Source organism: Carcharodon carcharias, chromosome 2, assembly GCF_017639515.1.
Source record: "Carcharodon carcharias isolate sCarCar2 chromosome 2, sCarCar2.pri, whole genome shotgun sequence".
Taxonomy (NCBI): domain Eukaryota; kingdom Metazoa; phylum Chordata; class Chondrichthyes; order Lamniformes; family Lamnidae; genus Carcharodon; species Carcharodon carcharias.
The window spans coordinates 128,461,866-128,477,600 of NC_054468.1; the positions used below are offsets into that span (position 1 = coordinate 128,461,866).

At 41.9% G+C, this 15,735-nt stretch overlaps 1 protein-coding gene across 4 annotated transcripts in view; it reads right to left on the reverse strand.

Annotated features, from left to right (window-relative positions):
• Positions 1-1,925: 1,925 nt before the first annotated feature.
• mthfd1l (methylenetetrahydrofolate dehydrogenase (NADP+ dependent) 1 like) overlaps positions 1,926-15,735 on the reverse strand; it is a 230,782-nt gene continuing 216,972 nt past the window's right edge. For all 4 annotated transcript variants that reach the window (XM_041182708.1, XM_041182707.1, XM_041182706.1 and 1 more), the window contains exons 27-28: positions 7,226-7,338; positions 1,926-3,469 (exon numbers count right to left, since the gene is read on the reverse strand). In XM_041182708.1, coding sequence (XP_041038642.1) covers positions 7,249-7,338 — 90 coding nt within the window. In that variant the 3' untranslated portion in view covers positions 1,926-3,469; positions 7,226-7,248. The remainder of the gene's footprint in view (positions 3,470-7,225; positions 7,339-15,735) is intronic.

Here is a 15,735-nt window from a genome sequence, read left to right on the forward strand (position 1 = left end):
AGGGGAGCTTAAATATCTCAGTGGACTGTAGAGCTGGAAGAAATTAGAGATGGGGAGGGTAAGGCCATGAAGGGATCTGAAAAGAAGGGCGAAAATTTTAAAATCAAGATGTTGCTTGACATGGTGCCAATGTAGATCAGCAAGTACAGGGGTGAAAGGGGAAAGGGAGTTGGTGTGAGTTAAAACATGGACAGCAAAGTTTTGGATGTTCTCAAGTTTACAGAGGGTTGAATGTGGGAGACCCACCAGAAATGTGTTGGAATAGTCAAGTCTAGAAGTAACAAAGGCAAGAATGAGTGTATTAGCAGATGAGTTAGGGACAAAATTGGGTGAAGTTATAGGCCGTCTTAGTGATGGTATGAATGAAGACTAAAGCTCATCTTGGGATCAAACGGTTGTGAACAGACTGCCTTAATCTCAGACTGTTGCCAAGGAGAGAGATGGAGTCGGTAACTAGGGAATGAAATTCGGAGCAGGGACCAAAAACAATGGCTTCAGTTTTCCCAAATATTTAATTGTAGGAAATTTCTACTCATCTATTACTGAATGTCAGACCAGCAGTTTAGCAACAGTGAACAAGTCAAGAGATATATTCTATGTACACACAAATATACAAACATACATACGCTCACTCGCAAATAAATTTCAATATGAATAGTATAAGGTGGTGTATTTTGTAAGGAGAATAAGGACACCACATACTCCTTGGATAGTAAGTGTCTAAATGGAGTTGGGGAGCAAAGGGGCCTTGGGTCCTTATCCACAAATCATTAGAAATAGCACCACAGGTTAATAAGGCCATAGGAATGCACACACTGCACAGGGCCTCATCTGTAGAGGTGTAGAATTGAAAAACAAAGAAGTTATAATAAATTTGTAAAGAAGCTTGGTTAGGCCAAACTTGTGTGTATTGTGCAGAGTTTTGGCCTCCACATTACGCGGAGGATATAGGGGCACTGAAAGAAAAAAAAATTGCATGTACGTGGCACCTTTCACAATGACAGGGCATTCCAAAGTGTTCTACTGCCAATGAAGTACTTCTGAAGGGTAATGTCGTAAAGAGGCAGCCAACATGCGCACAGAAGCTTCCACAAACTGTAACATGATAATGTTCAGATAATCCTTTTATTTGATGTTGATAGAGGAATAGTTATTGGCCAGGACACTGAGGATAACTTCCCAGGTCTTTTTCAAAAGAGTGCTATGGAATCTTTTACATCCACACAAGAGGTCAGCAGGGGCCTTGGTTTTATGTCTCATCAGACAGATAACACTTCTGACAGTGCAGCACTCGTTAAGTACTGCACTTGAGTGCCAGATTTGATTTTTGTGCTTAACCCCTGGAGTGGAGCTTGAATCCACAATCTGCTGATTCAGAGGCAAAAAATGTTATCAACTGAGCCATGGTTGGAGAAGGTCCAAAAAATATATATGATACCAGGACTGAGCGGTTATAACAATCAGGAAGGACTGAACAGGCTGGGGTCCATTTCTCCAGAAAAGGGAAAGTTTAGCAATGACCTCAAATCTTTAAAATTATGAAGATTGTAGACATGGAGGTATCTCCCACTTGTGAGGAATCCAAAGCTAGAATTTCTTCATTCTCTTGGATAAAGAAATTCAATTAGCTATTTGGGAGAAACTTTTTCACCCAAAGTGTAGTGAGAATATGGAACTATAAATGAGAATAGAAAATAATTGAGGTGAGTAGCATAGCTACATTTAAGAGGAAGCTAGATAAATACGAGAAAGGAATAAAAGGATATGCTTATAAATTGAGATGAAATATGGTGGGAGGAGACTTGTGTGGAACATAAATACCAGCTTTGACCAGATGGGCTGAATGGCCTGTTTTTATGCTGTATATTTAATCTAATACATGTGCGTGCATGCACGTGCACACACACACACAGACAGAGATAATGTGAAGTCAGATCAAAGCAATAGTTGCATGATTTTTATTAGCTTGCAAACATGGAATGCAAAAACAAACAGAAAAAATACAGATACATTAGAGTGATCACTGGAATGTGGCCACCAGAGAACAAATTGTAAACATTCGCAATGTAACAATTAAGCTCATATCAAAGACCCGCACAAATGAACCTACCTCACTGGCTCAAGTAAAAGGAGTAAGAGGCACCTAATTTATCAGAAAATTCATCAACATGCTTCCCATGATACCCTCTTCATTTTCAGTGCACTCCAGCACCTGAAAGTGCTGGTGGGAGTGTTCTTCATGGTGGGCACAGCCACATGAGGGAACAAACATGAAAGATGCAGTCACTGCTCCAGAAGCCAGTTAATGAGGGATTAAAAAATGCATCAAGAGGTACCAGCACAAATTTAAATGTACTGCTTAAGGAAAGGCATGACAGGAATCAAACCATCATTAGTATAATTCTTCCTTCAGGTATTCCTTTATAATCACTTGTAATAAATAATAGCAGGATCTGAAATCTTCCTTAATTTTTTTAAATTTAAGGAACCCAAGGGATAATTATCTAATAACACTCTCGAGATGCCGGGCTGATAAAGTCAAAAGAAAAGCTCTTAAAATCAATAAAAGGCAAGCAGGGTTTTGATATATTTTAATTATACTTAGAATGGGAAATATGTATGAGCTGTTCTTTGGCATCTTAAATTATGCCAAGGAATAATGCAGTGGTTTGAAAAAGGTTAAAAGTACTGCAAATTCATTAGTCTTCGTGATGGACAAATATTGTAGCTCTGCTTGGGTCTCGGAACCATGTGCCATTTTTAGTTTGTCCCATGTTTAGGAATGTAATATTTTGGGAGGGTCCAAGGTGACCGTCACTTCCAAAATCAGATTCACTGGCCTATTACCTCATGACGTCTGCAGGATCTTCCTGTGTGCAAGATGGCTGCCACAACAGCTGTTGCCCTTCAAGGCAACTCTGCCCAGGGCAAAAACAGAAACAGAAATACCTGGAAAAACTCAGCAGGTCTGGCAGCATCGGCAGAGGAGAGCACAGTTGACATTTCAAGTCCTCATGACCCCTCAACAGAATGGGTTGGTATGTTTGGCAGATGCAATAAGGCGCTGTGTACACATTTCAATTTCATACATCTCAATAAAGAATACCGAAATATGAAAAAGTACTTAGCTATTCAGACTACAATGCAAGTTTAAATAAGTAATTTAATGCTATCATGTGTAACCACATTTTAAAAAGTTAAATACTTCCAACAACTGCTGAAGAAAATTGTATAAAACTCAATAGCATCCATTGGGTGTGTTTCAAATTTTGGATTTAATCTAGCAAACAACATAAAAATAGATCTACTGGGGGAACCAAGAGGCACATGAACTGGTTATTCTCCCCAAAATATCTCAGGAGGGGTCTAGGGTACCTCCAGTTCACTGTCTTCCCACAGTTTCTCTAACAGGCAAACGGAGATTAAGTTCGTTCAAATCAGGAAATAGGACAGGATATTTCTGGACAATCTGAAATGCACAACGAAAACAAAGTTATCAGATACAATTTCATGATTTTTTTTGGTTAAAACTATTCCTTTTCTCCTCTTCCGTGTCTAATTTTTTTTTTGTTGGTTAATGCACAATTTTATTACATAATTGGCTTCGTGCTTTGATGCCTTCAGCAATGAGTCCCGATTTACACTGGGTTGTCAATGTTTGCACAAATTGAATTCTGGCTACCCTTTCTGGTGGGAAGAAAAAAATCAGTGTAACGAGTTAGCTCCTGCCATTCTTGTGTAGCAAAGTGTAGAACCACATTGGCAAAGGCTGGGAAGCAGGTTGCCTTTCCATCCTTCTGGAGAGGAGATCATACATGGCAGAAGGTAACCTTAAAACAGGGTTATTTCCAAGACAGCAAAGTCACAGACTCTCCCAGGCACTTGCACACAGCATCTTATTCTTCCAGTGCATTCTGGGTTGTTTCCATAACAAAGACTTGGTTTATGGAGAATGAATCTTACCTGACTCTCAAACCCTCTACTATGGTCTGCTAGATGTAATTGGGGATAGAGGAAAAAACAAAAATAACCTGCATTTATATAGCACCTATAACATAGTAAGACATAGGTGTTATCAGACAACATGTTGGCACTGAACAACACAAAAAGGCATTAGGACAGGTGGCTAAAAAGGGAGGTTTTAAGGAGTGTCTTAAAGCTGAAAGAGGTAGAGGACTGAGGGGTTTAGGGAGGGTATTCCAGAGCTTAGGGCTGAGACAGCTGATGGCACGGCTCTTACCCAGTCTGGCCTATATGTTATTCCAGTCTCACACCAATTCCATTGACTCTTGGATTAGCTTGAGACACCGAGTAGTCTTCTGCATCCTCTGGCCAGAGGGCTATGGAAATACCAGTGCAGCACTTTCAATTAGCAGAACTTGGACAAGTGCAAACCAACTTAACCTCATGTGTGCACCCATCGCCATAGTCAAGCAGCTGAATCCATTGAGAGACACCCACTATTTGGGGTTGGCCTTTTGGGTGTCATGCATCTATCTCCCAGCCCACACTCGCCACCCTATTCCTCCACTGTGACACAGGCAGTGGAATATAACCTTATGTTTTCCATTTAAAAATGGGTGCACTATTCACTTCCATTATGGCTGTGGTGGTTAAGAAAAAAAGAACTTGCATTTTTATAGTACATTTAATGGCTCCAGGGTGTCACAGAGCACTTCACCAACGAAGTACTTGTGAAATGTAGTCACTGATATAGTGCAGATAACGTGGCAGGCAATTTGTGCACAAAAACAATCCCACAAATGACAAAGATAAATGACCAGATATTCTATTTTAGGTATTGTTTCAGGGATAAATATTTGCCAGGACACAGAGGAACTCTATGCTCTTCTCTGAATTGTGCCATGGCCTCAGTTTAAATGACTTATCCAGAAGACGGCAGCGCCAACGTCGCAGGGTGTGCCTCTTTCTTTTCAGTTTCACGTTACACATTATTGCCTCACTTTTGCATAGTTAGCCCTCAGAATTTGTCATAACCTTTTCATCTTACTAAACCAGAACGACTGCACTGGAGTGCCAGCCTATATTTTGTGCTCATGACTTTGCAGTGGGGCTTCAAACCACCATGTTCTGGCTCACGTGTGAGTGTGTTACCACTAAGCTGAAGCGGAATACTTCATTAAAGCCACCATCAGGTCTGATTAGCATTGAATTCCTCACCCCAATTTGACCACGCATTCTGCAATGCAGCTCAAGTTCAGTGATGAGCCCATCCGGCAACATCACAGCCCTCTTTAATCCACATTTCTGTTACACCTGACAGGCAAAAACATGGCCTACCGTGACTGCTCTTGTGAGCAAGGATGCAATAAGTTGCAATACGGTACCAATGAAAGCATGTAACTACATTTTCTGCTGCTATATTAATCCTTCTTCAGTTCTCTGCCTGAAGGCAGGTTCCTTGGCAATTATTTGCCAAACCATGGTGAAGTGCTGTGATTTTTTACTATTGGGTAGGGCAAGAGGGCAGACTCTAAGTCTACTTCAGCCAGACTGAAGATCAAATTCCATGCTATTGGCGTTAATCTGATCCACACGCTAGCTGTCTAGCCAATTGAGCTAACCAGCACCCCACTAATGACACACGGATGTGTTTTCCGTCCTAAAGTTTGGAGAGAGAAAGAACAGGGTAGAATTGTTAATACCAATTCCTGTTTGCTTTCTTTTTGTGCTAGCTGTGGCTCAGTTGGTAGCACCCTCACCTCAAGTCAGAAACTAATACTTACAATTGAGGCTGACATTCCCAGTGCAGTACTGAGGGAGTGTAGCACTGTCAGAGGTGCCTTTCTACAGATAAAGCATTAAACTATTTCAAAGTAGGGCAGGGGACCTTTGCCTGGCCACCTGTGGCTGATATTTATTCCTCAACTAACACCACTAAGTTAAATTGTCTGGTTACTGTTTGTGGGACCTTGCTGTGCACGAAATTGGCTGCCGCACTTCCTACATTATAACAATGACTACACTTACTTCATTGGCTATGAAGCACTTTGGAACATGCTGAAGGCATTATATATTATATAAATTCTTTTTCATTCCCCTTTTCATTTTCCTGTTAGTTATTGGTGTCTTGCTTTGCATACTCAAGATTTTGAAATGTCACAACCTTTTCATCTTCTTACAAAACCTCGGCTGAATCAAAGTGATAGCAATGGGTAACGATCACCTGAACAGCAAAAACTGGTCTGAAAATCATGCCAATCTTTTCCCTTTAACCATAATGGAGTGAAGCACAAATTCACAAGGCAAGTGACAAAACATGATGGCATATATAAAAACAGGAGCCAACAGGCTCTTGTCTGTAGGATGCACAAGTTCACTACAATTCCCTCTATCCATATCCTGCATGTTTCACATTGAACGCAGTTCTGTATCTGTCACAGCTCCAATGTCACATTTTACTATGTGCAAACTTCTGTACTGCACTGCAGTTGATTAGATTCTAACACAAATCAAAACTGTACTCTACAGAATGGACAAGGGACTACCAATAGTCAGGAGCTGAAATATCTGGAATAAATCCTGATAAGTTTTCTGTGTTGAACACAGTGTTATTCACATTGGTCTGTGTAAAACTGGAGATCAAGTTTCTATCCTCCCCCCAAGTTTTCCCTGATGTTTTATGCTGACCATTCTTAAGTCTTGCTGAGTGCTGCTAATGATTAGTACTGAACTAGGGAGTTTTGTGCTATAGGCTCATGCTCATTAGATGATGCAGTGGGATAGATAGTAGCCTCTCACTTCTGCAACTAAGGAACTGGAAACAGCTATTCGGGTCCTCCAGCTTGCCATTCAGTTAGATCCTGGCTGATCTGCACCTGAACTCCATTCACCTTATACCCTTATCTCACAAAATCTAATGATTTCATTCCTGAAAACTTCAATGGTCCTCCAGCATCCTCATTTGAGGGAGAGTTCCACATTTCTGTTACAGTGTGCATGAAAATGTGTTTCCTGATTTCTCTTCTGAATGACCCGACTCAAATTTTAAAATAAAATTGTGGCCTCTTGTTCTGGATTTCCCCACAAGAGAAAATAGTTTCTCTGTATCTACCCTATTAGATTCTGTTATAACTTTGAATACCTCAAATAGATCACCCCTCAATCTTCTAAACTCAAGGGAATACAAGCCAAGTTTACTCATAGTACATTAAAGATCTAGAATAGTACTTTACAGGGCAAAAGCATATCAGGAAAGCAATACCTGAGGTTTGACAGCTGTTGCCTTTAGAACAATCCTCTAATCTGCTCCGTATCCGAATCGAGATCAATGTCGTAGAAACAGGGCCGTGTGGGTAGCCCTGGCATGGTGCTCATCTGAAAGGAACCAAAGAGAACAAGACAAATAGAGACACAGAAACTATATATCTCAGAATTCATAGCATAGAGTGAGATCATTTATCCCATCTGTCCCATGCTAGCACATGGATAGGTGTTAGTTGCACAAATTGCAAGTTATGCTGTGAAGACACGCTCAACAGCACTTAGAAAGAGACTGTAATCATGGGATGAAGACACAAGGGCTGAAATAGTTTACTCCCCCTCAAGGCAATTCTCTTGAAGTAACTGGCATGATCCCCAAACAAACAACATAAGCCATTTTTCAGGGGAGGGGATCCCCCAAAATTATGGTAGATCAGGAAAATCATTGCAGAAATTCTACTCCAATGCTTTGAGAAAGGTCGCACCACCTTACACTGCCAACCAACAGCTCCCAGGCACCCCATACACTCTGAACTAGTGCTATGTCCTTGAGAAACCCTCAAATCTTTCCTCCCAACCATAATGGATGAACATCATATCTTCAAATCGATTCCATTCACAAATAGTTCAAAAATTCTTCATGAAAAAGTATACTCCTTCTACGTGCATCTGTGTTTACTTGTCTGTGTGCATGCGCATATGTATCTGCCAGTCTCTGTGTGCGACTGTGCATGTGCATGTCTGTGTGCATGTGTACCTCTGTCTATGTGGATTTGTGTAGACAATAGTCTGATTATTATACTTTGAAAGGTTCCTGGTGTCTTGAAGCCGCCTATAATTTTACATACAAGAACAGGAGCAGGAGCAGACCATTAAGCCCTTCCAATCTTTTCTGCCATTCAATTACTGGTAGATGATGGCTGATCTGTACCTCAATTCCATATCCCTTGATACCCTTACCAAACGAAAATGTATTGATCTGTCTTGAAATTTTCAATTGACCTTCAGCATCCATGGCTTCGGCGGGGTGGGGGGGGGGGGGGGGGGGGGGGGGGGGGGTGTTCTGGATTTTCACTACCCACTGTGTGAAAGAGTGCTTCTTGATATCACTCCTGGCCTAGCTCTAATTTTAAGAGTGCGATCCCTCACTCTGGGCTTCCACCATGAGACAAAATGGTTTTTGTCCATCTACCTATCAAATCATTTAATCACACAAATTAATCTTCTATTTTCAAGGGAACAGTAGCCTTGTCTCTGCAACTTGTCCTCAATATTTAACCTATATAGCCACATTTATGGGAAAATTCTTGATGTGAGTGATTATTTTCTGTGTCATCATGCGGTGCTATTTTTAGTACTTCACAGTGGGGTAGGTGAGGAATTGTCCTGGAAGTTGAATCACAGAGAACTTTATTTTGTGGGTGGGATGGGGAAGGGGAGGGTTTACAAAACCACGACTGGTGAATCATTTATAAAATAACCAACTAGGGGAAATAAAACATACTTTTAAGCTGAAGAAAGTTAACCTCCCTGATGGTCACAGCACAGATAAAATAACCCAATGCACATGACAGATATGGATTTTATTATAAAGATTAATGGCCACGATTTTCAACCATTAACTGGATGTGCCAGGTAATCACAAAAGAACTTTTACAGGATTGCAAGCATCCTAAACATTTTTGATGTCACAAACTGCTAGCATTACGAAAACCTGGAGTATTATATAATGCTGGCAAATTTAAATTTAAAGTACATACAGATAGCACTATCAAAGAAAAAACTTGCATTTATAGCTTTTTGTCACATCAGAACCTCAGAATCACAATCACACAGTGCAGAAGCGGCCCATCGAGTCTGCACCTTCATCACATTACTGCCATTGAAGTATGTTTTGAAGTGTACTTACTGTTGTAACATAGGAAGCATGGGAGAAAAAGTGTGCACAGCAAGGTCTCACAAACAGCATTGAGGTAATCACCTAATAATCCATTCTTAATGATTTTGGTTTGGGAATAATATTGGCTGTAATACTGGGGAGAACTCCCCATTCTTAAAATATCATGGTATCTTTAACATCCACTAGACGGGGCAGGTAGAGCCTTGTTTTAATGCCTCATCTACAAAACACCTCTAACAATGCAGCACTCCCTTAGTACTGCAATGAAGTCTCAGCCTAGATTTTGTGCTCAAGTTTTTGGAGTTGGGGTTGAATCCACAGCCTGACCCAAAAGGTGAGAGCATTGTCCACTGAGCCATGGCTGATACCAAACACTGCAGTATTAAAACCACAGGAACAGAATTTAAAGTACAAACTACATGCAGTCCAAAGCTGGGTATTGAATGTTTTGATAATATAATGGTTGCGTTATTGGACTAGCAATTCAGAGGTCTGAACGAATAATCCTGTAGAACGCGAGTTCAAATCCCAAAAAGGCAGTTTAAAAATTTGAATTCAGTTTACAAAATCCAGAAACAGTAAAAATGACCAGGAAGTTGTTGGATTATCATAAAATGGTTCTCTAATGTCCTTTAGGGAAGAAAATCTGCCAATCTACTTGGTCTGGCTTATATATAACTCAAGTCCTCACACTTACCTGGTAACTTTTATATGCCCCCTGAAGTGGCCTAGCAAGCCCCGCAGTTATATCAAAACCTCTGGACAACTAGGGATGGACAATAAATGCAGTCCTTGTCCACATCACAGGAATTAAATTAAAAGAAAAATTTACCCACCAAAAGCAGAATAGTTTAGTGCAATTCATTCCGCAAAAGAGTTTAGTAGGCCATCTAAATCAAGTTGTAGAATATAAAAATGCACCCACAGATTCTGATAGACTGTACAAAAAATAAATTTTCATGAAGCTATCCTTTGCACTGCTCAATTCAAGCTATTGGGTAACTTAAATACTTTAACACACAAAAAGAACATTGAGTTATCAGAACTAAACTGAACAGTCAGTACAAAATAATCAGATTTTTAAGAAGCGTTTGAACGTTTTTACAATTGTTTAACGGTGTCCCTGCTTCAACTTGTAATTTGCTTTTGAGGTTTTGCTTCTTAAAATAAAATATGGGAGAAAATAGACTGCTAATTTCAACAATTATTATTTACATTCCTGAAAGGAAATGTTGATCTTAGTGAAAATACAACAGGCTAATGGAATGTTTGCCTTTATCTTGAGGGGGCTGGAAGACAAAGGGGAGGAAGTGATGCTCCAGTTGTATAAAGCCTTGGATAGACCCCACCTGGAGGATTCGGGTCAGTTCTGGGCAACAGACCTCAGGAAGGATATAGTGGCCTTGTGAGTGGGTGCAGTGCAGATTCACCAAAATGATAACACAGCTTAAGGAGTTATTTAAGAGGACAGGCTACGTAAACTTGGCTTGTATTACTTTCAAGTTTGATTGAATAAATGTAGAGAAGATGTTCCATGTTCAGAATTGCCATTTTCAGTTTAATTTAATGCAGAGAAGTGAGAGGTGATGTATTCTGACATAAGCGTTAGGGAGAGAATATATACATAATGACACAGTTCTAATGAGTGTTCATCCACCTAGATCTTTGAAGGTGGCAGGACATGTTGAGAGCATAGTTAGCGAAGCATGGGCTTCATTAACAGAGATATGGGGTACAAAAGCAGAGAAGTCATGCTGGATCTTTATAAAGTCCTGGCTAGGCCACAACTAGAATATTGCATCCAGTTCTAGTTGCCACACTTGAGGAATGATGTGAGGATCCTTGAAAGGGTGTAGAAGAGATTTAGCAGAACGGTTCTGGGGTGAGGGATTTTAGCCTCAAGGTTAGTTTAGAGAAGCTGGGATTGTTCTCCTTATGCTGTGAGCGGTAATGACCTGCAACTCGCTATCCATGAAGGTGGTGGGAGAGGAGATGGTGAATGATTCCGAAAAGAAATTGGATGGATATGTGGGGGGAAATAAACTTGCAGGGTTATGAGTATAGAATGTTGGAATGGGACTGACCACTTTGCTCTACGGACAGCTGACTTGGATTCCATGGATTGAATGGCCACCTCCTGTGCCTTTATCACTATTTTCCCACTGGTGGGGGAGTCCAAAGCTAGGGGCCATAAATATAAGATAGTCAATAATAAATCTAATAAGGAATTCAGGAGAAATATCTTTACGCAGGGAATGGTTAGAACAAGGAACTCATTACCAGGAGCAATTGAGGTGAATAGTGTAGTTGCACTTAAGGGGAAGCTAGATAAACACATGAAGGAGAAAGAAATTAAAGGATATACACACAAGTTGAGGGTGAACATGGGAGGAGACTTGTTTGGGGCATAAATACCAGCATGGATCAGTTGGCCTGTTTCTGGGCTGCAAATTCTATATATTTCAGATTGTAGTTCTTCCTTTCTTACAGTAACAATAGGGTGCACAGTTTTTCCAGAACTGAATTTAACTGCTTCAGGAGTGGCAGCAGAGGTTGCAATAAACTCACTGGGCCCGGTTCGCATAGCATCCACTGCCTGGGAAACAGAGCAGGAAGAAGGGCGGCAATGTGAAGGTGCGTTCTGCAGAGTCTAGTCTGCATTTCACACTACAGTACCGACAAGACTTGCTGCACAGCTATCCCACCTGAATTTTAAGTAGTGAGATATAAAAATAACACTGTAAATCAGACTTTTAATTAGATTGATGATACCAGAGTAAGCAATGACTCATGAAATCCATTAAAATTCAGACAGTTATAAGGCCACTAGGTAAAAAGTACAAGAATTGCATAGCTTCAAGAAATTTAAAAAAAATCAAACAAATCTTTGGCACTCTCCCACACTACTAGCCTTCCATATCACTAAAATGGTGCATCGCAGCCTCTGACAGTATTATATTTTTCATTCTTCTTTGGGATTTGTATCACCATTTATTGCCTGATCCTAGTTGCTGGCAAGGCCATTCCAAAGGGCAATTAACAGTCAACACTGGTGTAGGATTGGAGTCAAATATAGGCCAGACTAGATAAGGTTATGGGAATGGTAGCACAGTAGTTACGTGACTGGACTAGAAATCTCGAGGCCTTGACTAATGATCAGAGACACGAGTTCAAATTCCACATTTTAATTCAGTTAAATAAATCTGGAATAAAAAGTTGGTATCGGTAATAGTGACCATGTCACTATCAATTGTCGTAAAATCCTTTTGGCTTACTAATGGCCTTTAGGAAAGGGAACCAGTGATCCTTATCTGGTCTAGTCTACATGTGACTCCAGACCCACAGCAATGTGGTTAATTTTTAACCACCCCTGAAATGGCCTAGCAAACCACTCAGTTATCCTGAAGGCTTCACAAGGACAATTAGGAATAGGCAATAAATGCCAAACAGGCCATAAATGGCAGCCACATCAGCGATGCTCATAACCTGTAAATGAACAGAAAAAGGACAGCTGATTTTCTTCCCTGAAGAACATTAGTGAATCATTTGGGGATTTTTTTAAAACATCAATCTAACAGCTTCATGGTCACTTTTACTGACACCCTAAATGGGCACTAACCATTTGGAGTATGACTCATGCATATTATGGGCCTTAATGACTTGCGACCAGCTTGCACGCATGTCCCTATATATTACAGGGCTGGGGGTTGGGTGGACAAATCCACTGTATTGGACAGACGGTCATTACCCAACCTAAGTTGTCTTGAGCTCATTAAGAGTTTACCATGTAGGGTGGGACCAGAGCCATAAGTTGGCCAGTCCAGGTAAGGACAGCAGGTCTGCAACCCGTGAAGGAGGTAGTGAACCAAGAGGGTTTAACAATGATTTGACAGCTTCGCGGTAAACTGTCCTCCTGCCAACCACAAATAAGATTTATTGAGTTCAATTTCACAACTTGCTGTGGTGGGTCTAGAAATCACAGCCTCTGGGTTCATAGTTCAATGTCAAAATCACTAGGTTGCCATACCATAAAATCAAATGTACTAATGTTATTCTACTTTCTATCTCTTTAAATATGCTTGGGCTCCTGGTTGACTGACTGTAACACTGTATTACTTAGTTTCTGAAAACATTAAGGATGAAAGGCCTCAATAACAAAACAGGCAAAAGGAGGAATTAACTATTCTTCCTACATGTGACTGAGATTACTGCACTTTTGGGAGTAAATTAAATTTAAACTGATAAAAGATTGAAAAAGTCATGCTTGTAAACATAAGGCTGTCTTCTCACAAACAGCCAGAGGGAAGTGTAATGTGAGTCTCAAAGCAATCGAGATTCACCTATATCCACCTCACCACAACACTGGGACATGAATAAAAAATACTCTTTTACTGGGTATACATTGTATCTAATTGTCTCCAGTTGAATATTAGGGAGACTGAAACCATCGGGTCGGATTATACACTCCCTGTCATTGGGTTTAAGAGTGGGGGTGCATGCAAAATCCAGCAAAGCCATGCCCGCCACATTGCCTTCTTTGACTGCAATTAAGTGGGCTCTTGAAGCCCTAAATTGGCCAATTAATGGCCTCATTCCACTGCCAGCATTAGGCCTGTGGCGGGGGGAGGCCTAGGCCAGGCAGGAAGCCTGGCAGGTGTGGCTGTGTGGGTTGGTGTTGGGCAAGGCAGTTAGAACATTCTTTGTGGGCCCTCTTGGCTGATCAGAGGCACCCCCCTGTAATGTCACTGCCCCACCCTTTAACAAACACCCCTCAGCCTCATTATCCCAGCCCTCATTCCCTTCACTGGGGCCTGCCAACCTGGTTCCGGAGTGACTCCAGACCCCAATCTTACCTGAGCTCCTCAACATGGTGAGATTGTCTGTTGCCTCTGCATTGACCACTGCTTCCAGAGGTGCTGCTGAGACTACAGAGCTGCCGGCTATCTGACTGGCTACCTTTACTCTGAGAAAGAGGAGCAGAAGTCTTTCCTCCAACCAATTAAGGGTGCACCCAGTGTTAAAAGGTTGCGGAGCCACTGTTGGGATTGTGGGTGGCACCCCAACTTTATAGCCAGCGAGGTGGGGACTACACCACCCTGTTAATTCCAGCCCATTGTCTTTAAGCCCGCTACACCTGCCATTTCCCTAAAACGGACTCCAGCTCCACTCCCGCTTTTATCTGAGGGTGAACAAGGCCATTCCCAACAAAGACATTCTATCTGACCTCGGGCCAAGTTTGACAAGGCTTCCCACCTCGTATCCTTCATAAACTTGAGTTCATCCAAAACACTTGCCCATATGCTAACTTCCACCAAGCTCTATTCACTCATCATCCCTGTGTTTGATGGCCTACATTTGCTCCCAGTCCAGCAATGTCTATTTTAAAATTCTCATCCTGGTTTCCAAATTTCTCTGTGGCCTCAAGCCCTCCTTACTTCTAATCTCTTCCTGTCCAATAGAACTCTGCGTTCTTCCAATCCTGGCTTCTTGTGAGTTTGCAGATTTTCACACACACGCCACTGGCAGCTGTGTCTTCAGCTGTATTGAGTCCTAGGCTCTGGAATTCCCTCTCCAAATCTCTCTACTTCTTTTTCCACTTTTAAAATACTTGTTAAAATTTATCTTGTTGACTAACTATTTGGTCACGGGTCTTAATGGAGCGGTGAGTATAAATCTAGCTTACCTCGGGGATTCGCGGCCTTGTCTCCAGGGAGCAGACTTGGAGGGAGGAGCACCAGAGTGGTGAGTATAAATCTAGCTTACCTTGGGGATTCGTGGCCTTGTCGCCAGGGAGCAGACTCGGAGGGAGGAGCACCGGAGTAGTGACCTCGGGGCACAGAGTAACTGAAGCCAAAACTGAAAAAGTATGATGTCACAGGAAAGCTGTGACCTGATTGGTTGGTAGGAAATCTGCACCAAATTTGAAAAAAAAACTGCAAAGCTAATTAATAAATTAATTAACTAAGTAGAGATGGCTGGGCAGGTGATGTGCTGTAGCTGCATGATGTGGGAGCTGGCAGATCCCATTGCGAGTTGCAGTGACCACATCTGCAGCAAGTATTGGTTGCTGGAGGAACTCCAGCTCAGAATCGACGAGCTGGAGTCCGAGCTCCGGTCACTGCAGCACACGCGGGAGGGGGAGTGTTACCTGGACGCTTTGTTTCAGGAGGTGGTCACACCTGGTAGATTAAGTACCTCAAATTCGGTCAGTGGTCAGGGTCAGCAGGGTCTGACCGCAAGTGAGGCAGGTAGAGGGATCCTGTGTTCAGGAACAGAGTAGCCTCAGCTCTTGACCTTGTCCAAAAGGTACAAGGTACTTGCTCCCTGTGTGGATGAGGAACAGGGCTGTAGGGAGGATGAGCCAGCTGACCACAGCCCTGTGGCACAGGAGGCCATTCAAGAGGGGGAGCAAAAAGACAAGTGGTAGTTGTAGGGGATTCTACAATTAGGGGAATTGATAGCATCCCTTGTAAGCAGGATTGAGAGTCCCGCATGGTATGCTGCCTGCCCGGTGCCAGGGTGAGGGACATCTCTGACTGGCTTGAAAGGATACTGGAGAGGGAGGGGGAGGATCCAGTTGTTGTGGTCCACGTCAGGGCAAACAACATAGG